Source organism: Motacilla alba, chromosome Z (genome assembly GCF_015832195.1).
Source record: "Motacilla alba alba isolate MOTALB_02 chromosome Z, Motacilla_alba_V1.0_pri, whole genome shotgun sequence".
Lineage (NCBI taxonomy): Eukaryota > Metazoa > Chordata > Aves > Passeriformes > Motacillidae > Motacilla > Motacilla alba.
The window spans coordinates 69,337,254-69,363,032 of NC_052046.1; the positions used below are offsets into that span (position 1 = coordinate 69,337,254).

At 40.8% G+C, this 25,779-nt stretch overlaps 1 protein-coding gene across 2 annotated transcripts in view; it reads left to right on the plus strand.

The window, feature by feature from the left end:
* Window positions 1-25,779, plus strand: part of GRIN3A (glutamate ionotropic receptor NMDA type subunit 3A) — a 69,382-nt gene that overhangs the window by 13,888 nt on the left and 29,715 nt on the right. For both annotated transcript variants that reach the window (XM_038124532.1, XM_038124531.1), the window contains exons 2-3: window positions 11,360-11,964; window positions 17,697-18,744. In XM_038124532.1, coding sequence (XP_037980460.1) covers window positions 11,360-11,964; window positions 17,697-18,744 — 1,653 coding nt within the window. The remainder of the gene's footprint in view (window positions 1-11,359; window positions 11,965-17,696; window positions 18,745-25,779) is intronic.

Consider the following 25,779-nt stretch of genomic DNA (forward strand, 5'->3'; position numbering starts at 1 on the left):
CTTTTCAGCTGTCACAGAGTTTTTCAAACCCTATGTAATTCTAAGGAGAAGATACATTAATTTTTAAGAGAGATTATAAGATATTATTTCATAATAGTGTATGGAGGCAGTGGAAATTTTAAGGAATTGCAACAGAGAAGATATAACCAGTATCAAGGCTTGATTTTTGTAGGCCTTTTTCATAATTTCCATGCTGAAAAGCATTCTTCCCATCACTAACATCCAGGCTATTAAATTGTTGCTGTTACTTTCATTATTATCTCATAAACAAGGCCAACCCCTGTTAACCTGCCACAACAGTTTTTTTCCCTTTCCTCTCAAGAAGTGTAAGGTATCAGTACGCATAAGTTTTTACATAAATGGTAGGTTGAAGAACTTGGTTTACAGAGAAGCTAAATTGGTATTTAATTGTGTCTCAACAATTTGTCCACCTTCTTCTGACTATCTTTTTCCTATGAGCGTATTGAACTTCCCTACCATGAAAGGTCTTGCCTGGTAAGAGCAGTATGCTGAGTTATTTATGGATGGACACATTGCTTAGAGCCTCAGTTACCACTGCTCCACTGAATCTAAATGTGATTCAAAGAAGGGATTCATATGTATGATTTATATTTCGTTCTTACTTACAAATCTTGTGCAGTCACTTCATTCTTGGTCCAAATGACTATGATAGGTGCAGAGTGAACCCCAACTGGTACTAGTAGTCATCGAAGTATTTGTGTGTAGTAGGGAGGTGAAGGTGTTGTGTATTTTCTGTCAGGCATTTAGATGAGCCCAGAAGATTGAGTCACAAGTAGGAGCTGTAAATGCTCACTTGATGATCTTGCACATTATAAATATATATAATATATATATAAATCCAAGAGTGAGACAGGGATGGCTGATAGTTTTTGACACATTCTCCCAAACCTTCCCATAATACTGGCTGTAAACTACTTTCTGCCCTCTGAGGTGCCTACTACAGCAAGATCTTGTTTCATGGCTGTATCCAGGACTCTTTAAACTAATGAGGAAATCACAGTACCAAAATACTCATAGACATGGGGTCCTGATGAGGGGATTTTCAGTGGGATGTTAGAAGGACACACCAATGCACCAGAGAAGTATAATGGTGCAAATACCCAAATTATTTAACAACACATAGAACAAATGGCTGTTACTTCCCGTAGTTTTTATATATTGAGGCAGTTGTGTCTAGCACAGCAAAGAAGTGGAGATTTCAGCCTTAGATTTCGTTTCTGGCAAAGGCTTGATGTATTACTTAATCTGGTTTTTTTTTTTCCCTTTTTTCTCTGATCCCCTCTGATCCATGGCTGTGTAAAAGGCTGTGAAGTATTTATCTTGCTGTAAGCCTTAGGTTGGGTGAGAAGCCTGGTGGTGATGTGTCCCTCTGGGGCACTGTGGAGGGAGTTATCCCCACTTAACAACAGGGTTTGCTCACTGAGATTAGGCAGGGATCCTTAACTGGATTTCTCAGGTTCTATATTCAACAGCCAGACGGTGCCTCTTCTTCTTTCTCCTCCTCCTCCTCCTCCTCCTCCTCTCCTGTGTGCCTGGTAACAGGCTCTGTGCAGTCACACACTTTAGTGGGTCGTTGCTATAACACTTTATTGGAAACTCAAATGCTTCTGCCTTTGGGGGCGGGGGGTGGGCACCTCTTGATTATGGAATCTTGCCTGATTTTGTGGTTTGCACACTCAGAAAAAGCAATTTCAAAACATGGCCACAAAACTTCTACACACTGGCTTGTCTTTCAAGTTTTTGTTTGTTTGTTAATGACAGTATTTTAAGCCAGTATTGGGAATTAAAGGTAGGGAGCAGCATTTGCGGTGGGTGAAGCCACTAGGCTTTGGTGCATTTTCAAAAGTTCAAATACCTGTCTTGTGTTGATAGGTAGTAAGTCTGAAGCTGAGGACCTTACAAACATCACAGGTCCCAGTTTATTTGGGTTTGCCCCTTGCTGAGGAAGGGAGCATCACTGCCTGATTAGTGAAAGGTACCCAGCAAGCTGAGGATGCCCGTGCAGGATGAGACCCTCTGACCCTGGCCAGCATTGTGGGCTTCAGGTCAGCAGCAAGAGGCATTTCAAGTCCACTCAGAACAGCACATTCCAGTGGCCCATCTCCTTTGTCAGCTGTGTGCATCCCATCACATAGAGACTGTATTTGTTTTTAAAAGAGATGTTTGATTTTCTTTTTCCCGTTCATCCTGTGCCCTGAGAGCCAATTTTAACTCTTTTTTCTAATTTCCAATCTTTCTAATTAAATCCTTGGTGTATTAAATAAGAAGCCTCAAGTGAAGCTGTTTAAATTCTTATCCTGGTTTTAAGCCAAGCCACGCACACCCAAGAATTCACCTTAGAGCCATGTTTTTAATGCCTAGCCTCCGAAAGATGAACTACTAACTTAATCTACACTGGCCTCATTTAATAGAGTTAAGAGATCAGGCTTTGCAAGCTTAATTCTCAGCTTTCTTTCATACAAAAAAAATCAATATAGAACAAAATACCCTTGTAGCTAAAATTAATCCTGTGAAACATGCCTGGAGCAAGGCCCAGCAGAAGAGGATGCAATGATGAGCTGGTGCTGGCTTTCTGAGGAATGAGACATGGGTCAGCATTAATTTCCCCTGCTGTATATTGCCATATACAGCTATCATTCCAGGGGTGCACTGGGTGCACTCATGGATCACTGCATGGGTATTTCTTTGACAGGTAGAAGAAGGAGGAAACTGTAGAAAGACAGAAACTTCTTCTCAGGGACACAGCTGCTGAGGGTATGGGGAATGCAAATGCTCAGGAAAGGTTGAAAACACTTTCAAGCCATGCTGTAATTGCAGTAGTGAGTGAAAATGGTGCTCCACCAGATTTTATTCCTTGCTGCAGTGTTAATAGTGAATATAATCTAATTGGATTAAATGCTGTGTGCATATACCAGGTACATCTCAGAAAGGGCACTAGCTGCTTTTGTAAAATGGGACAAGACTCCCTTTACCAACACAGCATGAATCAGTCTTCTCCATACCCTCTCTTTTATTCTCCATTTCCTTCCAGAATTAATTTCTTCTTGTTCAGTCACTGTTTTGCTTATGCCAAAAAAGTTAAGTCATACAGAAAGAGTACTCACAGCCTGTCATGCCTCTGAAAAAGCATCATTTTCTAGCAATATGCTGCAGGATGTCCATCTTATTGATGGGAAGGTGGAAGCTGCTGAAACAGGGCAAAGATATTTCAAGAGCCCTTTATGCTGAGGAGCCTGGCAGGGGTGAAGTGCCAAGGAGCCCAGTGTGGAGCAATGCTTGGCAATGTGCATTGTAATTACAGCCCTGGTTGCCAAATTCCCTGTCAGCTCTTGTGCTGTGTTAGCAGGGGTCCTCAAGAGCAAGGCATGCAAGCAAATACTGCACGCTGCTAATGTGATCTTTAGAAATCCTTTCTATGTGCAAAGCCAGGAATTCATTGTTAGCCTAATCGAGGTCTCAGCACTGTTAGCAAAGTGATATTGTTGGTCTCAATGATGCAGGGGAATTATGCAAGTGCCACAGCTCATTCTCAGCAATCACACAGTTCAAAATGTTGTAGTCAGAATCCCTGCGTCTCTGGGATCATCCTCTGGGTTCCCAGATCTTTAGAGAGACAGAGCACGTGTGCCCGTGTGGTTTTGGGGGCTGGGGGTTGTGACTGGCAAGTAATCTGTGTTCCAGGATTTCTCAAGGTAGGAGCATCATGTTGATTTTGGGAGTTTCTCCCACTTTTGGTCTCTTCTATATATTTGTTAATGATGCCTGCATGCCTACTGTATTTACTTGCCCATTCCTCTTTTGTTTGCAGTTCTGCCTTATGTCCACATTTGTAGTATGTGGTACATTTTACACACGGGGTAGTTGTCCTTTGTTCTGTGTAAATCCTGTTCTACTCAGTTCTCAAGGTTGCAATCTCCTAGTGACCTGTAGCTGACCACTGGGGAGTTGTGATTTTTAGCCCTGGCACCTCCTGGTGCCATTCTGCTCTGGCAGTGGTGATTTTTGCTGTTACCTTGTGATGCCACTTCTGGGGACCTTCAATATAACCCTGCTTGGTTTCAATTTCATGGGTCTTCAAACTCTTTTTTCTCCATAATCCAACTCACTTTTTATTCCTGCAGCCTGGTCACAGCTATATCTTTGATCTGTGGTTGTAGGTAATCACTCTAAAAGGCTAAGGAGAGTTCTTCCATTAGCAGACACACACACACACAGACACACACACAGAGCAGCCTTGTATCTGCCTAAATAATTTTCTTCAAGTTAAACCAGCAGCACTAGTGTGTTACCAAAATTTCTTTACAACAACAGAGTTTTTCTCTATCACACATCAGATGTGAGGAGCAAGGAGAAAAATTTCAGCAAGCCCAAAGAACCTGTAGTATCTGCTTCAACCTGCTGCTACTGTTTTGGCTCTGCTGCTTTCAAAAGCTGAATTGCTTGAACCAGAAATTTGGGGGGAAAAGTCCCTCCCCTGTGCATTGCATGAATAACAAGTGGGAAAACTCAAGACTGCCTGCTTCAGAACTCTTTTGAAATTGATCCCTTTGGACTAATAGTCAGGATGTGCAAAGCACCAGTGCTTGTGAGGTGCTTCTCTGCAGAAAAGCACTCAGACATCCCTAAACAGTCTGCTGAAGGCTTTGATTCAGTAGAATGCTGTTTCTTTTCAAGGGTAGGACTAAATTCTGCTAAACACCATTTTACAGCTATCCAGTCCTATGGTGGCAAACAGAAGAAACCCCAAAAGATGCTCTTAGGTAAACAGCAACTGTGGTTTGTATTCTTTACAGGTGTGGGAAGACTTGTAGTGGGGCAGCTCCTTCTGGCAAGTCCTCCTCACCCACTTCAGTAGTCCATTCTGACCTCCACACACAACAGCTCCTGTCAGCTTTTGCTCAAATGTTTCCAAGGGCTTTTTGGACACTGGTAACAATTCTGTGGCACGTGGGAGTGAGCACCACAGCTATGGAAACACCACTTCATCCCACCCAAATTGCACTGCCATTTTAAAGAAATGTCATGGAGAATTGGCACAGCTCCCCCTGGTCTGTCTGCACATGCCCTTTTTTAAACTATAAAGGGAAATTTTAAGGAAGGGAAAACTGTTCTCTCTCTTGGATCTGTATGAAATGTTCTTCATTGAACTTTGAATGTTGGAAATTTTTTTTCTTGCTGAAGCAAAGAACACCTTGAAGCTTTTGAAGTAATATTATGTGGGATAATTTATAAGTGGCTATTCAGATAAATAATGGACCCTACTTTCCAAGAGCAGCTGAAAGTTCATATTTTATGTTGCCTCCATGACCTTGTGGAGATCTGCACATATTCAGATTCATTTGGAGTATTTTTGTGTAGTATTAGAGAAAGCAACCTCAAGTCATGTCTGTCTGGTCTAATAAAAGAAATAATTTTCAAGACAAACTAAGTCAAAATTTAAATTAAGCTAACTCCTGTGGTATAGTGATTTTTAAAAACAACAGTCAGTGCATTTTTAGGATTTGCATGTAAGCATTGCCTGGATGGATGCCAGGCTTCTTTTGCTGCAGGAATCAGGATAGCTCTTGTTATTCTAAGAAAGCTTTTCTTTCTGAGCTTTTAAACCCTCTGCAAAAAAATGGTCTTTAGTGTGCAGACCAACCCAATTTGAAGCTATGGTCTGAGTCAAACAAGGATGTATAAGGACACAGATAGACAAGAGAAGGAAAAAAGGAATTTCTGACATCATCTCACTGGTTTTTGGTCCAAAGCAGGTCTGGGATTTTCTTCCCCAGAGAACCAGAAGTCTGCACAGCAGAAGCAGCAAAGTGCAGAGGGCAGAGCAGGTTTCTGACTGCAATGGGAGCTCACCTCCCCTCCGGAGCAGCTGGTGGCCTGGGCAGGGGCTGGCATGTGGTGCAAAGAGGGCACTTCGGCAGCTGCTCAGGAAGGAGGGGCAGGACTTCCCACAGTCTGTCAGCTACCAGCACAAACTCCTTCTTGAAGTATTGCCATTTCACCAGCACACATTAAAAAATAAAATAGCATTTCCTAGCACCTTTTCTCATAGCATGAAATGAGGAAGTGCCCATAGACTTTAAGGAACTGGACTTTAGGCCTAAATTTTCTAATTTCAACCATGGAAAAAAACAGTCCTCCTGGTTTTTGAATCTGTGGTGTCAGCTTGCTCACAGCTGCTGTTGAGCTCTGTTTTAGAGCTGTGAGTCCCCACAGTGGCACTGCAAGCCAGGAGGGTTTTTTTCCTTCAGTGGAACTTTCTCTGATGTGATTACATAGCCTGTTTTCTCTTTTGTGTTTCTTATCAAAAATGAATACACTTATAGATACACACACACACACACACACACACACACACACACATATATATATGTGTGTGTGTGTGTGTGTGTGTGTGTAAGCACTGCCTTTGCCCCCAAGAGTCAGAGGGGAATAATATTTTCTGTGTGTTGTTCACTTTTACACAGTTAGCAAAACAATGCTCACATCTATGTTTTTAACTCTGCTAATGAAGCTATTATAATGTCAAATATAATGTCACCGTGACTATGCCTAATTAGCATTACAAATTCGGTTGAAGGGATAAATGACCAAATCCTTCAGGGTGCAAGTCAGCCCAGCTCCAGGCGCTTGTGCTTGCAAGATTTACAAGGATGGGTCTGCAGACTGATCAAATGGAGGCCTGGAAATTGCTGCATTAATGAAATGCAAACCGTGTTTCAGCTGTTAAATGAACCTGCTCTCTCAGGTGTCTCAGGCAATGGGTAAAACCTGTAAAAACTGCTCTGGTTGGGATACAAAAAGCAAATCAGTAGTTACAGTCTCTGCTGATGGGCAAGAGAAGAGACACATCGGACCGTGTACAGCTTTAATGTTCCATGAATGGCTTGGTCCAGAGCCCACTGAAAGTCAGTGGAAAGACTGTCAACATCTGATCCAAAGGCAGTTAGTCAGAAATTAAGGATTGGAGGCCTGTTCTTTACCGAGTAAACAGTGAAGTCAGGTGGTTGTGGCTGGTTTATAGAAGAGGAGTTAGTGACATCCAATAAAATATTAAGCACTCATGGACATAGAAGATGTTTCTGCTAATGGCACTGTGTAAACACATTACTAAAACCAGATAGCAATTAGCATTATTCAAGTACGGTTAAATTGTTTGTGTAGTTTGAAGAAAAACTGGTCACCAGTCTTTAATGACAGCTTAAAGTCAAACTTAAAGACATTTAAACTGAATTTCCATGTGAGCTGTAATTGTCATTTTAACTGAAATAGTCAAACTCTGCTAAATTCAAATTAGGTAGGTAAAGAAGGAGTTTGCCCGAGAACTTTAATAAGGATGGAGCAGAGTTCAATACACAGATGAAATCTCATAAATATCTGTTCTGTTATTGCCACAAAGCTGTACACATCTAAATTATCATTTCAGTTGTCAGAAACCTTCTCTGTGAAATTACACTGTCTCAGCAATTACTACTGAATTATTTAATAAATAATTTGTAGAATTTCTTCATTAAAAAGCAGTAATTGTTGACTGTGAAGAGAGTCAAATCAACAAGAGATACGTAAAAGCATTAAGAACACTGTAATATCAAAGGCTCTCTATTGAAATGTGGCTTTTGTGTATTTTTATTCAACTGCAACCTACATACAAATGGCAGATAAACCTTTCAAAATATAATTAGGAAGGCATTAAATCTGAACATCTCCAAAGAAGCATTCCCTTCCCTCAGTCCAGGTACAAAGGAAACATTGATTACTCTTCCTCTTCAACACCTACAGCCGTGTTCTCATGGTGTGCAGAGACAATTAGCTGATGAAACCTAAGCAGCAGTAATGCCTGGTGACTAAATTTTATGTACACTATTGTATCAGAAAAATTCTGAAGACAGGTTTGCAGTCCCATACTCCTAGTAGAGAAAAGAGACTCTGCTGCTTTTCCAGGGCTGAATGTTTATCTTTCAAGCATCTTAGCAGGGAATTTAGCAGCTGATAAATCACAGTGATGATAAGTGCCTGTGTCAGTGCATCTGTGGGCTTCTGAAGGTGATGGCTGAAGCACAGATGGTCTCACTCCGAGGAGCTCTTCTAAACGCAGGCTTAGTCCAAGCCAGCTTATCCCAAATAACACCCCTGTTCAGGGAGGAGGAGTCTCTCAGTATGGGAATGGGCTGTTGGACCATGCTGATGCATCCAAGTGTGCTGCACACAGGACAGGGATCACAGTGCAGAAGCTCCTGAGGACTAATGCTGAGGGTGTGGTTCTGTAGGAGAGTCCAGCCCTGCACCTGAGAACTCCCAGTCAGGTGGAAACTGCATTCACCTGCATTGCTGAGTAAAACTGCATCCATTTTTCTGGCCCTGAGGCAGAGTTGCACCTTCTCTGGACTGTGTGTGCTTGGGGGCCCAGGGTAATGCCCAGTGATCTTTGGATGTGGTTTTCATCAGTTCAGAGTGTTCTAATACAGAAGAATCGTTCTGTAGAGGAGCAGAAGCAGTCTTGCATTTGTGAAACTGCACATGTGCACTGGGTTTGGCATGAGGACATAGAGATCTTCAAAGAGCTAAACCTGCTGGATGAGGTGGAGAGACAGTGCTCACAAAGTCTTATCCCTAGGGATAAGACTATTTTTTTAACTATAAATATTATAGTTAAACTATATATAACTAGTTAACTAACTAAACTATATATAAACTATATAGTTTATATATATAAACTATATATAACTATATATAACTATATATAACTATATATAACTATGGGATATTCTGGGTACTCTTACTCCCCAAATGTACTAGGACCCTAACAGCCAGTGGGGGGTATGAGAGGTGCCAAAACCAGACCCAGGACAGGGTAAGCTGTACAAAAGCTCCAGTTTGTTTTTTGTTTTCTGGGCTGTTTGATGCAGCAGTATGGACACAGCTGTTACTGCAAACATCTGTCACTCTCTGGTTGTTTTTCTGCATCCGGTAGATTTCTTTGGTTGATCCTGACCCCATCCCATAACAGCCATAGTACTGTGCTTGAGATGTTATCCTTCTGAAATACTGAAGGTGTTTGCTGCTCCTTGCACAGGTATGGTCAGATTGTGTGCTGTCCTTTGTATGTGCACAGAGGGTATTCTGTGTATACTGGAAAACATTTCTTCTCACTGGCATTAACATTTGAATTAACTAAAGCTTTTAGAGTTTTGCTGATGGGGAGGTGAATTATTGTGTACGAAATATTTCTACTTCTCCCTAATCTTGTACAAAGAGGACAAGACAAATCCTTTCTACTCCCATTTATGTGCAGTGAGAGACCAACTGGAGTAAATTTACCTGAATAGCTTATAACCTCAGAAAAAGTTTGTTGCGATTCAGTTTGCAGGGACTAGTTTATTCAAACCAGCTTCCCAAACCCACTATGCACAGTGCTTTATTTCTCACCTAAACTTATCATGTGTTTTAATTAGTAGGCAATGCTTTCCAGCTCAGAACTCAGAAATTCTGCACAGGTGAGCTCCTTGTGCACTGAGTAACTTGTCTTTTATCAAAGAGTTATCCCTCTTGTGTCTTGCTGGCAGTACATGATGTGCATCGATTGTGGATAGTGATCAGTTTAATTAGCTTGTTCTTGCATCTTGGTAAAAAAGAAAAAAAAAAAGGGCCACAGGTACCAAATCCAAGAGATAACAAAAAGAATGGAGAACATCTTTAATTACAGCATTCTTTTTATCAAGCTCTGAATTTAATATCTATGGAAAACAGATTATTTCATATAGCTGCAAATTAACACAATTAAGCCTTGCTGCTTATAACTGGTACATGGCTCTTCAGGGTTTGGGGTGGGGTTTTTTTGTGACTTCACCCCTTACATCTGTGTTGGAGAGCCTGGGGTTTTATTTAATAAAACTAGTGTAAATTGACTCATTATTTTATTATTCTGAATTCAGAATGACATTTCTAAGATCCATACAAACTGGAGCCTGTTATTATCAGTAAAATACTTTAAAAACCAAAATGACATTTTTTATTGACTTTGAAAAGGTTTGGTCCCTCACATAATACACATTAAGGACATAAGAGAAGGATGAACAGACCTGAAGTATTTAGTAACATAATGGATAAAAAGATAAAATCCAGGTACCTGTGTCAGGTAATATACAATTTGAGTGGACATTAATACAGACAAATGCTGACATTAAGTCACAGTGATGATCTAACAGACCAAAAGGTGCACTGGAACAGGCATGACATTTTTTGGACAGTCTTATGGCTGGAATTGAATGCCAGTGTAAAGTGATACAACTTCTTTAGGAAAGCTACAGGGAAGATTGTCAAGTTCTCAACTAAAAAGCAAAAGTTGGAGTAATACATAATGTGCTAGCTGAAAGCCTGGTAGAAACATTTTTGTAGGGCAGAGAATTATTTCATAGCAAATGCCAGAAATTGCTTGGATTCTTTAACTTTTTTTCTTTCTTACTAAAATTATAAAAAAAAAATATTTTTAAGACCAGAGAAAGGAGAGGAATGAGAGTAAGGGAAAAGAATGATCAAATAATAAGACCTACTAACCTTAAGAGAAGAGAGGATTTAGCCACAAATCCTCCTTCCTTTTCTGGAAAAGATAAAGCCAAGGGCAATGGTGTTGGGGAACATAATGGGTCAAGTTCTGTAATATTATCAATGACGTGGAAAAAATGAGTATTAAATGCTTATTTATCAAATGTTTTCCAGCTCAGAAATCAGAGTCTGCATATCTTAGCCTCTTGTGCATTGAGTAACTTGTCTTGTTGGCAGTACATGATGTGCCTTGGTGGTAGACTGTGATCCATTTTATTAGATTACTCAAATTTCTGTAAAAAATCCCCCAACTACACAAACACACACACACACACACAAAAGAGCTATAGTTAAAAAAATAAAAATAAAAAACTGAGGGGTTTTATTTCTTTTTTTATTGTTTACCAATGAACCTTTCAGCATCCATTTGTAAATGGGTCTGTAAATGGGCTGAACATGAGCTGTAAGGAAATACCTTCTCATATCCCTATTAGGGGTGCAGAGAAATCTTTGCTTGAGAATGGTTTGAAATCCAAAAGGACAAGTGGGTAGAAAGAAGAAGATATTCTCAGAAACAAGCTCATTAATGACTGCTGCAGTTGAGTCAAACTAGCAGAGAAAGCCCATGAATCACAGTCCATTTAAGCCGGGTGGGTGTAAATTTTCCTGTTGCTCACCCAGTTCTTTTGATTGGCAGGTGGTTACTTTGAACTAAAGGAGCGTATAAAAATTAATCAGACTCATTAGCTTGTGTCCAGTATATTTCTGATCATTGTTTTTTTTATTTTTATAACCACAGAACCCCCTTCACCTGCAGATGAGCTTAGAAAACTCACTGAGTTCTGATGCTGACGTCACTTTCTCGATCCTCGCGATGAACAACTGGTACAATTTCAGCCTGATGCTGTGCCAGGAGGAGTGGAACATCACAGATTTTCTCTTTCTCACACAAGAGAGCTCCAAGTTCCACCTGGGGTCCATTATAAACATCACAGCAAACCTCACTTCAACCAGTGACCTTCTGAACTACTTGCAGTTTTACCTGGAGAGCATCAAAGACACAACGTCGACCATGGTGATGTTTGGGTGTGACATGGAGAAAACACGGAGGATTTTTGAGATAACCACGCAGTTTGGTGTGATGCCTCCAGAGCTGCACTGGATTATTGGAGATTCACAGAATGTGGAAGAGCTGAGGACAGAAGGTTTGCCCCTCGGTCTCATCGCTCACGGCAAGACAACTCAGTCGGTCTTCGAGCACTACGTGCAGGATGCCATGGAGCTGGTAGCCAGGGCTGTGGCAGCAGCCACCATGATCCAGCCTGAACTGGCTCTCATTCCAAGTACGATGAACTGCATGGACATGGAAGAGAGGAATATCACTTCAGGCCAGTATTTGTCAAAGTAAGTTTTGCCTTTTTTTTCCCCTTAGGTAATATTTCCTGTATTGCAAGAAAAATAATTTTCTTCTCCCTCCCACCATTCTCTGTGGGTTAGCTATCATCCTGCTCATCCTCCCTCACAAACACATTTGTTTCGGTATTTTCACCTGCTTCTTTATTTCTGGGCAGATAATAAAATTTTAACTTTGCCACAGTGGGAAAGAAGCCAGAACTTCGAGATTCTGGTAGAAAAATACACCGTTCCACAGAAGTAGAGATCACATGGTAAACATAGGCTAGGTTACAGACTGTGCTCTGAAACTTGTGTTTACATTTATTTAAGTAAGGTGGGCTACTGTCAAATTCTCTGAGATTTTGAGTGTACAAAACACAGAATGTTTGCACATTCTAAACCTTCGGACAATATAAAGATGTGTAGTACCCCCGATAGTATGCTTCCATGGAAAAGAGAGGAAAAAAATGCACCTTCATCTCCTCAGAGGGTTTCTTCTAGTGAGAGCACTCAAAAGTACAAAGTGCTGTCTCTGCTGCATGTCACTATGTAGAAGCTATTCCCAAAACTACTTGTGAGTTCCTGTTTGGAAATATTACAGTTTTTAACATATGAGTGGAAAACTTTCATGGTTCTTTTTGAAAAAAGGCAAAAATATCTTGGCTAACTACATTAATTCGTCACTTAATCTACATCCAGCAACTGTTGCATGTTTTCCCCCATTACATCTGGTTTTCAACTTAAAGATTTTGTTGGACAAAGTTAGTATAAAAGTTCTTGAGGCTTTTTTTGAAAAACATAATTTTTCTTTGATATATCTGCAAATTAATTATTATACATTATTAACAGCACTGCTCAAAACACAACCATTTGAGACCCCAACATTTCCTTAGTCCACTTGTCCATTCAGAGTAAAAAACTCTCCAAAGAGTGGAAGAGGGCTTGGGAAATAAACTCTGGACTGACTCATGATATCTGAGTGACTTGTGATGTTTATTTTGCCACATTATTCTGGATATTTTAACTGAAAAGTAAAAGTCAGCACAAGCCTTCTTAGAGTAACAAGACATCAGTTTTATGAATAGGCATTTTGAGGTTTGAAGAGATTAAAAAAAAGGAAAACAAAAATAAAGCACTTAAATGTATTCATGAAAAATAATTCATCATTGATGCTCTCTACAGAGAACCATTAGCTTTTGTTATATTTTGGGAGACAATGTGCAGTTTCACATCTGTGAAATTTCTCTTCATATTGGTAAAGGTATTGTGGAAGTGAAGGAAAGAATTGCACGCTTAGCCTTGTTTTTTTTCCCCGACACATTTGCTTGTGAACCCTATTAAAAAGAAAATAACAGGTTCGAGAAACCCTTGTCCTAAATCAATGCAGCTGTTTTTGCAGAGTATGAGCAAGACAGGTACCTGATGGCCAGAACTGATGTGTTTGCGTCAGCAGCATAACTATTAACTCTGAGTGGTCTCATTAATTTCTCAGATGTGACATGCTGATGCGTGGCCTCACTGTGACCAACCTGGCCCATCTCACCAGGGTTTTTAAGTGTTTTTAGCCCCCAAAGATGAAAATTTTGTCTGGTGCTTAACTGCTTTTCACTAATGAGTGCTTTTTTCTGTCTGATTGAACCCATATGTCTTGGTGGGAAGCCTTGTAGCAGCCATGCATGGGGATGGAGAAGGGGATGAGGGAGAAGAAGCAGTGCACAGACCTCCACCTTGCCTCTCTGCAAAGGGTGAATGAACAGCAGCCCCATTCTCTGGCACAGCCAGAGCTGCTTCTGCCAGCACTGATCTCATACCTTGGCTGTGCAGACATTTAAGTGAGCCCAGGAGCAGAATAATGAGCTAGTGCATGGCAAATCATGCTTGTATCTGCATGGATATGGGTATAGATGTACAAGCCCCCAAAGATTTTACTGTTGCAAGTCACTGTCCATTATTCCTCTAACAATGAGATTGATTCCCTTATCTATTCTTGCCTGCTCATGGGAGCATCCTTGTTGATGGAACAAGGCATTAAAATTTCAAAGCCTCATCTTGTCTTATAGCTTTAATTAGTCTTACAACTTTAACTCAGCTTCTTGGGTAATTTCATCAACCTGCTGTTTCATAGAGCCATAAAATCACAGAATGGTTTGGGTTGGAAAGGACCTTAAACATCACATCATTCCACTCCCTCCTATGGGTAGGGACATCTTCCACTGTCCCAGGTTGCTCCCAGCCTTGTCCAACCTGGTCTTGAGCACTTCCAGGATGGGGCAGCCCCAGCTGCTCTGGGCAACCAGTGCCAGGGCCTCCCCACCCTCACAGGGAAAAACCTATTCGCAGTATCCCATCTAACCCTGCCCTCTGGCAGTTTGTAGCCATTTCCTCTTGTCCTATCAGTAAGAAGTCTTTCCAGCTCTGTTAGAGTCCCTTTAGGGACTGCAAGGCTAGTAAAAGTTCTCCCCAGAACCTTCTCTTTTCCCCTGCAAATTCTAGTTCTTGCCTCCAGTAAGCTTCCCAAAAAGAGAGGTGAAATGATCCGACCATCAAGCTTGAGAGAAAATAATTTCATTAAGTCATTCTTAAATATACTACCAAGATACTGCTACTGGAGAGCAGTAGTACTGCTAAAGGTCTAAGGAGCAGTTCTTGTAACAAAGCACATGAGAAACAAAGCTGAAATGAGCAAATTACACACTTTGGACTCATTGTTCAAACTGAAGTGACTCTGATAGGGCTTTGATGCTGTTATCATAGACTGTCAGTGTGAACAGTGTGTCCCCTATATTGACACAGCATCAAGAAAATTCATTCAGCTGTCAGCCTTGAGAATCTGGCCGTTCAGCTTCTGAAATTTGTGCAGGCTGTCTTTCCATACAGATCTGTCAGTAGCCCTTCTGAAACAGCTCTGCTCAAATACTGCCAGTGTGTCTGTGCAGCATCCAGCACTTGTAATTCCCAAAGATTCACACTGGAGATTTCTAGCTTAAGAAGTGTAGTCAGAGCCTCTTATCTGTTTCCTAAAGTTATTGAGTAAAGGAGTTTTCACTTGAAGTTGCTGGCATGAGTTTCATTGGTGCTGCTCACAGTGCATGCAAATGCTTAGCAGCCGCAGCTGTTTGCATATAAAACAAAGTGTTGTTAAAATGCTTCTCCAGCATGGTTCCCATCATTTATTTTGATTCATGTTCTGTCACTACACAAAAATACAGAACATGCAAATCAGCTGCAAAAGTAACCCACTAACTTGATAAGGTGGTGAAGTTGTACATTCAAATCCTGCTAAATCTCTCTCAGGTACTCGCTCCTAACAGAATCACAGAACAGGTACAGAGGGCTCGTTCACCCTCCTGGGGGTGCTTATTTCTACTGTATGAGTCAGGGAACAACGTGCAATAATTCCATTGGTCTCCTTCTGCCTTCAGAAAATTAATGTAGTGCATTGTTCCATGGCTTCAGTTACTCCCAGAGCACCTGCTTTGCAGTATCCTCATACCCAGGTCATGCTGTATTAGCAACATGGGGCCAAATTCATGAGAGCTGTTCAAGCTTATTCCACCTGAGGACTTGTCTCCCTCCATTTTTGGCATTTTTGTGAATTGCTAAGTCTTTTGTGCACATCTCCTATAAAATTTTCATGCAGGTCCATCTACACACATGGGATGGTTTTACTGTTTCTGTCACAGTGATGGCTTCGGCCTGTATGCCCAGCAAGGCTGGTAAAGAAGGTGTGCAATTTTTTACAGAGACTGAGGGAGATAAAAGCAAGAGAGAGATAAAACCCAAACAAGTTTATGGGCACATAAACCTTCCTTTAGTGCTAAAGATTGCCTGCTCCCATAAACTTTGTCTTGATAGTATTTACATACACAAACAGGGAAGTTACACCATCAGGTAGGAAACATGGATTAGGAGGGAAGGAGTGGGCAAACAGTGGCAGATACCACTCATTACTGGAGCTATGGTGTCCTTTAACAGTGGACTAAAGGATTTAAAACATGAAAACTGCATTTATAGTTTATATACATTTATATTTATAAACACCTATCTGCCTTTTTAGGCGTGATTTCCAGACCCAAGCTAGCACATGTACAGATCATCTGCTTTTGAGAGTATTGTCTGTGTCATCTTGCTCCAAACTCAACCTACTCAAAGGAGACTGAGCAAGAACTGTGAAGCTGCCTTAGAGAAGGCTATCACAGACACAACCACACTCAAAACTAAAGCATTTACTTTCATAAATTTACCTTTGCAAAGGGCTAAAATTTATATGACCTTGAGACTCAAACAGTGCAGAGTTTTAACTGCTGAAATCCCATCAAAAATCATCAAAAGTCATCGAAACAAAATGTAGAGACTGGACAGAAGTATGGATGTACACACATTTGCAATTGATTTATCGTTTTCAAACCAATTGAAAGTTATTTTTTATCCTCTGTAACTATTGATTAACGGTTAACTCTACTTAAAAGTTTATGTCTTCCTTATTGAGGCTGGAAGGATAGCCTTTATACTTCTTCCAACACTTACTTTCAACCAACTCTCAGCATTAATGTCAAGTGCTATATTCTGCTACAACAGGTGAGTAGTCTGTCTTCTGAATGCCTCTTACTGAAAAAAATGCACATAACTTGCCTTGCATCATATTAGCAACAATTTAACTTGCTTGTTTTTAATGGAACCAGTGTTTTAAGGCTTGTACAGCCCCTGCCAAATGCATAGCAGCTTTGCTGTTAGCAGCATGCAGTTCAGCTAGTCATGGTGTTCACACTGAAAAGGATTTTCTGCTTCAAACATTTAATTCCTGGTGAGTTCTCAGCTCCTTTAACCATGTCATTTTTAGCCTCTTTGATGATGGCTTGCCAGAAGCTGAATTCAACAGGCACAGAGGACAACTACTAGCAAACACTGCCTTCCAATACAAAGGAAATACGCAACTTTATTGTCAGTATCTGGAATAGTAAAAGCCCAGAATTCTCAATGCAAAATGTGCAGTGCAAAACTGGCACACTTCATGAGTTCTGCTTCAATGGCAGCACTGCACTTTTAAGAACATTACTTTTGCATATTTTTTTAAAAACTGGTTTCTTGAGGGTGTTTGTTTGTTTGTTTGTTTGTTTGTTTGTTTTGGGGGGTTTTTTGTAAGAATTAAAACTGACTGTCCTAGAGCAACCATCTTTCACTTTCTTTCCTTACTTTATTCTGAAGTGTCTAACAGTGATTTACCAATGCCAAATTTGCATTTTTGAATCCAGATTGGTTCACTTGAGAGTGCTTGAAAGCTGTTGACAGCACTTCAGTAGCCCTTCTTATGTAAGCTAGATCTTACTGAGATTATAGCATTTTTCTTGGAAAGGCATTTCATACATAATTTCCACTCTTCCATTTTCATATGTATTTTTATCTAGGAAAGTGACAGCAGATCTGGTGAGTTCAGCTTAGAACTAACCTGTGTTTCATCAGTTTGTGAGGCAAAGGTAACTGAAAAAATTACTGTTCTTGTACTCATTTTTTCTAGTAAGTAGAAAAATACATCTCTCCTGAGGAGTTTTCATTTGCATTAGATACGTAGGGAAGCATCCCCATATGATTTAGTCATAAATTATGTGGCTGGTTCATTGTACCATAGGATCTATGTTCCATTAATGGGCCAGGTGTTCAGCAACATCCCCATCTACTCTCTTCAACATAAATTCATGGTTCAGCTGTCTGCTTCTAATTTCCCTGCTTTCTCTCTCCAACAGGTTTTTAGCCAACACAACTTTTGATGGTCTCAGTGGCCACATTAAGGTGAAGGGCTCATCCATTGTCAGCTCAGAAAACAATTTCTTCATCTGGAACCTGCAGCATGACCCTGTTGGAAACCCAATGTGGACGCGCCTGGGGAGCTGGCAAGAAGGGAAGATCATCATGGACTATGGGATATGGCCAGAACAGACACAGAGACATAAAAGTCACATGCAACACCCTACCCGGCTGCACCTGAGGGTGGTGACTCTGATTGAGCATCCCTTTGTCTTCACAAGAGATGTAGATGATGAAGGTCTTTGCCCAGCAGGGCAGCTGTGCCTGGACCCACTGACCAATGATTCAGGTGTGCTGGACAGCCTGTTTGAAACCCTCCAAGGGGGCAACAACACCGTGCCCATTGAGCTGAAGAAGTGCTGCTATGGCTACTGCATTGACCTGCTGGAGAAGCTGGCTGAAGATATGAATTTTGATTTTGACTTGTACATTGTTGGGGATGGAAAATACGGTGCCTGGAAGAATGGACACTGGACTGGGCTGGTGGGAGACCTTCTTGCTGGTACAGCTCACATGGCAGTGACATCATTCAGCATCAACACTGCCCGAAGCCAAGTGATTGATTTCACCAGCCCTTTCTTTTCAACCAGCTTGGGGATTTTGGTGAGGACCAAAGACACTGCAGCTCCTATTGGAGCCTTTATGTGGCCACTTCACTGGACTATGTGGCTGGGGATATTTGTTGCTCTTCACATCACAGCTGTATTCCTCACCTTGTATGAGTGGAAAAGTCCTTTTGGAATGACCCCTAGGGGAAGGAACAGGAACAAAGTGTTCTCCTTCTCCTCTGCCCTCAATGTCTGCTATGCGATCCTGTTTGGAAGAACAGCTGCCATCAAACCGCCAAAGTGCTGGACTGGAAGGTTTCTAATGAATCTCTGGGCTATTTTCTGCTTGTTTTGCCTTTCAACATACACAGCCAACCTAGCTGCTGTCATGGTGGGAGAGAAGATCTATGAAGAACTTTCTGGAATACATGATCCAAAGGTAAAGCATGTCTGTTGTTATTAACTCAGCCTTTTCTTCTCTCTACACAAAATTTGCTGCTGCATAATTTCTTGTTTCTAACAAAATCAGAAAGTAATCTTTGTGGAAAAGTGTGGTTGCAATTACTTACAACTTGGTGGCATTTCAGGAGGAAAGTTCAATGATAGGACCTTTAAACACCCATAAGAGTGTAGGGGGAAGGATTTAAAATATTGAAGGTGAGGAGAAAGGTGAAGTATTCTGGTACTGTCCACTGCAGAGAAGAATACTGGGTTCTACATGCAGATTAAGGATTTGAGTTCAGTTCCAAGTTCGCTTTGACGAGACTTGTTTAGATCAGTTGGATGACTAAGGCCATCCTGAGATCTACTCAAACAAAACAACTGCACAGAACAAGACAAAACCATTAGTCCTCTCTAGGCAGGATTTTTCGAGTACTTCACTGGTCATAATGCTGCTGGCAAAGGCAGTGCTGACAAAATTCCCCATGAATGCTAAATGAAACATAGCAGAAATGAAATATTTTGAAAAATGCCTTATGCTTCAAAACAGTGGAATTCACTTTACAAGTAGCCAGGCATTTGATTTGCAGTGCAGTTTCTGCTGGGGAGCCATCATGGGAGAAGATGAGCAGTGTTGTAGACAGCCCATCTGCAAAGAGCTTGGACTTCCCAGAACTTCCTCCACCTGGTCTCTCCCCCTTCCCAAGAGGTCTTCAGTTGGAATTTTAGTCCAGTCTGTTTCTAAGACTATTCTTAATTTATTTGTCATTAAGTAGTAATCAGGAAAGCAAGGGGCAGAATGGCTTTTAGAGAGAATAGATGGCTGCAGATGACACCATAGCATCCTCTGCGCCCAACAGCCACTCCAGGGGACATGATGGCAGCAGCAGATTTCCCTTGCGCATGTGGCACTTTCTGCAGTGAAGGTGTGATTGCATTACCCACAGTTTTGTACTCATGACCTAACTGCTGGTACAGAAACCATCCACCAAGGGACCGAACTGATAGATTGTTCTACTATAAAAAAGTAACTTTAATAACACAAGAACAGGGCATACATCTTGCTTTTGTAAACTGTGTGAATAAATGGTACATATGCCCTTCCAGACAACAAAGGCCAGGCTCCTTCTGTTACATTAGTGAAACCTTGCAGTCAGGATGATGACCAGACAGTTTTAACTGTGTAAGTGCAGTGCCTGACTCACTCCCTGCAATGTTGACTAGATGGTTTCTACCAAAAATGTTATAAATGAAGAACAACAGTTTTGTGGCTGACCCAAGGCACTCTAAAATTGATTTATGGTTTAAAGCAAATTGCTTCTAATAATCTGCCATTTCCCTCCCAACAAAAAATATCATAAATATTGCATTAATATCTTCATCAATATAAGGCATAGAAGTCCATTATATATGATTTCCTCAAAGCATTCTGAAGAAGCAGATGAGAGCTTTCAGTTGAATTTCCCCAACTCCAGGGATATCTCTGTTACACCATGGTGTGAAGCCACAATGTTGGTTTGAAAATGAGGTTAGTCTTCTACTCTTTGCATGGGCATTTCCTCATCCATCAAATCAAATTGCATCAGATTACATCCTATTTTTCAGCATTATTGCTGTGACTACATGCAGTGTTTTTAAAACAGGTGTTGGGAAATTCCTGGAGCTCCAAGGAAAATTAAATTATTCTAAAGCTGTTCTGTTGAAGCTTAGTTTTTGCAGAACATTGAAGGTGCTGCAGACACAGATCTTGGTCCAGAACAGAAACACCGATGACTCCTGATTAGTAGCCTCAGTGCTTCCATTACATCAGTGGGATTACTAGCCTTTGCTAGAAAAGCACTTCCCTGCTTTATGGAATAAATCTAAAACTCTGAGTAGTTACCAGTTCCCATTGTAGGAATAAGACAACACAGATTTTAGGAAATAAGAAGATTGCCTACTATTACATGAGCTGCAGAGTAGTTTTGAGTGTGTCATTCATGCATTTGCCTCCAAAGTCTTAGTCCAAAAGAGTAGTTATAATAGAAAGTACTGGTTTAACCTTGCTCACACAAGAGCCTGAGTTAAGGCTATTCAAAATTCTCTCTAAGAGTTAAAGCTTAGGGTTAGGAAATGTTTGGGCCACATCAGTTACACATTTACAGGCACCACTTTAGTTAGTTACTTAAAGTATTTTTTATGTGACTAAAAGATATTATGCTTGGGTTTTTCTTCCTAGATATGTTTACTTCTTTCTTTTTAGTGGTGGAGACTCATTTCAAAAAGAAGGCAGCAGGAGGGAGAAATAACCTTTTTCATTTAAATATACTTCCAAACATCCTTCTGCTGCTTTCAGTATGCATGTGCCCTTTGTACTGTGCTTTTGAAGTTTATTTAAGAAACAAAGCCCAAAATAGAGGAGCAGTTTTCTTGAGGTGATGTAAGACATGTAATTTCTTCAGGCTGTCAGCCATAAATGGCAAATCCCATCTAAGGTTGTGAACAGTCAGGAAGGACAGAATTAGAGCTATCTCAGTTGGACCTTTAAATGCACTAATGATATAGAAGAGAATATAGAAATATCATCAAGCTGCTGAAAGGAGGAGCAGCCAGTGAGACAGGAACCAGAGCAGAAGGAAAGCAGTGTGAGGAATGAGAATTAATTTACTGGAATATGTCTTGAATTTGGGGAACTTGCCATGTATTTTCTGTGTAAGAATCTTAACCAGGGCAGGTCACTAAAGCCACACTCCTGCAGTGTCCATCAAAGGTGGCTGCCCCATTTCCTAGGAGGTACAACAGGAGCAAGAAGTTTGTAGAGATCTTGAAATAATGTCCTGCCACCTTAAAATCTAAATCTTCTAAGAAAATGGGCAGTTTTGGACCAGAGATGCCCCCTCTCCCCTCATTTTCTAACTGTACAGGTTTTTGCTAGTGGAAACTGGCATATACAGCTTTTGTGTCCACTGGAACACATTCAGCCTCCTGTTTGAGGACAAGGAGACAGGATAGCTGCAGGATAAATGTGCTGACTGACCAGATGGAACATGCATCCATGTCCTGAATCCCTCTTAAGAAGCTCTCTACAGTATATGGCAAAGAAGTTTAAAAGCTTGTCTACAGACAGAGGACATAGAGAAAAAGCATTTTATTTGTATCATTTCATCTACTTTTATCTCTTCTCTCATCTGAATCACACAGGCTCATTTCACTTTTTCTCCTAATGTCACCTCTTAGGTTGCATAAAAATATTATACCATTATTCTTTGTCACAATGCCTGGCAGCCAGGTACTCAACCAGAGGTTGCCAAGGTTCAGATATTCCTCCTCCAGGCATGCAGACTAGGAGCCTGCCTTGGGAATGGTCTGATCACAGAATCACAGAATGGTTTGTGTTGGAAGAGACATTAAAAATCACCTGGTTCCACCCAGCTGCCATGGGCAGGTATACCCTGGGAGGGATACACTCCACCAGATTGGTCAGTTATATATATTCTACTCTTGGTACAGCCACGTGTAAGTCCTAGAAAGAAGATATTTTACTCTGCAAAACAACTCATGGCAGGTGACTCAGCAGGATCCCCCAGAGAGTGGAGTTTTTTTAGTGGCAAAGGGACCTGAATGGCTTTTGGGTTTTTCCTGCAAGAACACATATTGGAGATACACCATGATGTCCTGAGTGTGTTGGGTAGTTCAGGTTATTTGAGGCAAAAGAATTCTAGAAGCCCATAGGGCAGAAGAAATATTTCAAACATGCTAAGATGGAAGCAAACAGCAGCAGAAGGGAGAGGAGCTGGGCAGATTTTCCATAAGGTAGTCCAACACCTGGCCTTCCTTTCTGCAAAAAGTGTTGTTCTTTCAACAGTTAATAAGGGTTTTGGGTGCTATCCGCCCGTTGTGACTTCTGTGACACCTGACAGCTTTTCTTTCCCATCTTTACTATACACTTGAGTAGCCATTTACTCTGGTTATGTTTTTACTACTCTGCATCACTTTACCTTCAAACACATCCCTTGGCAGTGGCAAAGTTCCATTCTGCATTATATTTTGACATAAAATATTGAACCTATTTAGCTTCATTTAACGAAAAAGGGCTACTCCTTTGGGTCCCATCACCAGCAATTTCACTTCATTGTCTCTCCTAACTTTACATGCCCACAATGAAGAGATAAGATATTATTAGTCAGTCTGCTGTACCTTTACAGTTATATTTTGTACAGGTAGGCTGCTGTTAAGGAACTGGCTTCAGGACAAGATCACCTAAATAATTCCCTGGAAGTGCCTCCTTCTCTCTGCCATGAATGATGACACCAAAAAAAAAAAAAAGTGCCCCAAGAAATACACTGCAGACACCTAGAGTCACTCTGGCAAGTTCCACCCAGAAAGTGCTTCAAACAGCCTTGCTGTGCATTGGGATTAGTCCCTAGAAATCTCTGATCATCTCCTAGTTCAGTGCCTGAAGACTTGCTCTTATGAGATGGCCATATTTTTATTACAAAACTAAGCACTCAGAGTGATCCAGGCAAGGTATTTCCAAGGTTTTGCTAATCAGGAATTCAGTATGTGCAACCACCCAGATATTTGTATCTAGATATATAAAACATGAGGGTGCAAGCTCTCATTTCTGATTTATGAGCATCTCAGTTAATTTAGAGGCCTTATGGCCCTTATTATATCAGTTGAATACTTTGTGTTATTTGTATTAAAACTGTCCAGAAATAAAACTGGCAAGCAACTGCAGATGAGCTTTAGCAAAAAGAAAGGTCAAGCCACTCTATTGGCACTCCCTCATTAGAGGCATGATTCAAATTCTCCTTCTTTTAATGATATTTTCCATCGAGTTCAGCAATTTTTAGAGTAAGGCCAGAATTGTTGTATATTTATTGGTAAATTTTCTTCCTGAAAAAGGAATTTTTGTAGGAATTATAATAATGGAAATTACTGCTGTGGTCTTTCACTGCAGCAGCCTGAGATGAATCATTATAAGGGGCACCACTTGAACTGCTATGTGTTAAATAGATAATGAAGTAGCATTTATTTAAATATGCATTAAATGCATTAAATTGTATAGCAAAAATCAAGTTACAAACTCAGCAGAATTTTAAAAAATCTTACTGCTGCCATGGAGTTTAGTATTTGTACAGGACCACAGGATTCTTTTTACAACTAAAGAAGAAACTACAGAGCATGTGTGAAGGAAGTTACTGGGCACAGGAAGGTCATGATTCACAGCATCACAGCCTGCTAATTATTACATGGTGCTTTTCTGAGTATTAATGAGTCAGTGAAAGATTTGAACTCAAAAGGACTTTGTGTCACAGAGAGGAAAGTGAAAAACTCTCAGACAAAGGCAAAATTGAGTATCAAGCTCCAGCCAGAATAAGGAACTGCAGAGCTGTCTTGGACAGAAATGAAAGGCACCTGCAATTTATGGAGGTGCAATCTTGACTTCTTTAGCTTCCCCATGCAATTTATGGTGGTGAACACTTGACTTGTTCAGCTTCCCCATCACCTCATTAAAGATTTCTTGTTAAAGTTACAGCTTTGGAGGTTCAGAATCTGTCCAGCTCAGATCTGCTTCGTTCTGATACCCATTTTATTAGACAATGCCTGCAGTGTTCTGTAAATCAAGTTTCCTTTCCCAATGAAACATGTTTTTTTATGCCTTCTTGCTAACAATTATATTTTTGATGTATTTGCATATTAACCCTTACTGCTTGAGGTCTTCACCTATACACATTGCCTCACTCTGTCACTGACTTCCCTGGCTGCTCTTCACCTCCCCTCATTTGTTTTTCAGCCAAAGAATTTAGGGGTAGGTGAGGAATAGAGGAGGTCCTGCTGGCTTCATTCCATGTGGCGCAGGTTGTGAAGGTTGTTCTTCGAGCACCAGAAGGAATTAATGTGTTTTAGCATTTTCCCATCTATGTGGGTGTCAGTTTCTTATTCTCAAGCTAAATATCTAAATACCTAAATGTCATAACATATTTTGAAAAAAGGAAAGTGAGCCCACCACCAGAAATAGCACCTGCATCATAGGTGGGGTTCAGACCCTTGCAAGAAATAATGCAAGTGGAGAATTACAAGAAGTTATGGAAGTAACTGGCAAATAGTAGCAGAGAACAGTGAAGGTGCACAAGCTGATCCTACCACCTGACAGGTGGAAGGTCATTGTGTAGCTGACTTAGCAGCATGGAGAATGTTTATTTCTGTTCACAAAATCACAGCCACTGTGATCTACAGAGACCAGAGTGCTAGTCTGGTTCACCCTCCTGGAGACAGAAGTCCTGCACTGATCCACTGGATTTCAGGGATGACAACAGTCCAAGTCCTCTCAAAGAAATAGTGGTTTTCACTGAGTGCATTAAGATTTGACTAAGCACCAGGTAAAGTCAAATACTAATGTTTATATTTCATTGTGCAAGAGGCCAGGGAATCCAAATATGGCCACAATTTTTTTCATTTACACTTCATGTTTAACAAATTCCTCACTGATTCCAAGAAGGAAAAAATCCCTTTCTGTTCCCATGTTGGATCTGTCCATAACACAGGACTCCTTCTGATTTACCTTCATTTGATGCTCCTGAACCGAAAGCAAATAGCAAATAGTGTGTTGAAGAAATGAGGGCAGTGCAGGTAGACAGTTCCACCACCTTCAATTGGAAACCTCTTCATCCTGGTAACTCATGACCCCTTTACAACACAAACCCATTTTTTGTTCCTTTCCTGGAAAGCATAGAGCACTATTCCTGCCTTACAGGTTTAGGCAGAGGACTGTTTCCAGCCCTGGCACCCAGGGGACAGTTACCCCATGGCCAGGGGGTAGGAGGACTGACCTTCAACCAGCAGCAGCCAGAGCAGAAGAAATTTGTAAGAAAAAAGATTTTAAAGACAATGGTTTTGAAGATGGTAAACTACCTACACTTACAGTTGCTCCCACATTAGATTTCCTCCTTCAGCCCTCAGATGCTTGTAGAAATCTGTGATAGCTTTTCATCCAGAATCGGGAGACTCAGGATGGAAGGACAAGAGGAATTCTCTAACCAGAAATCTT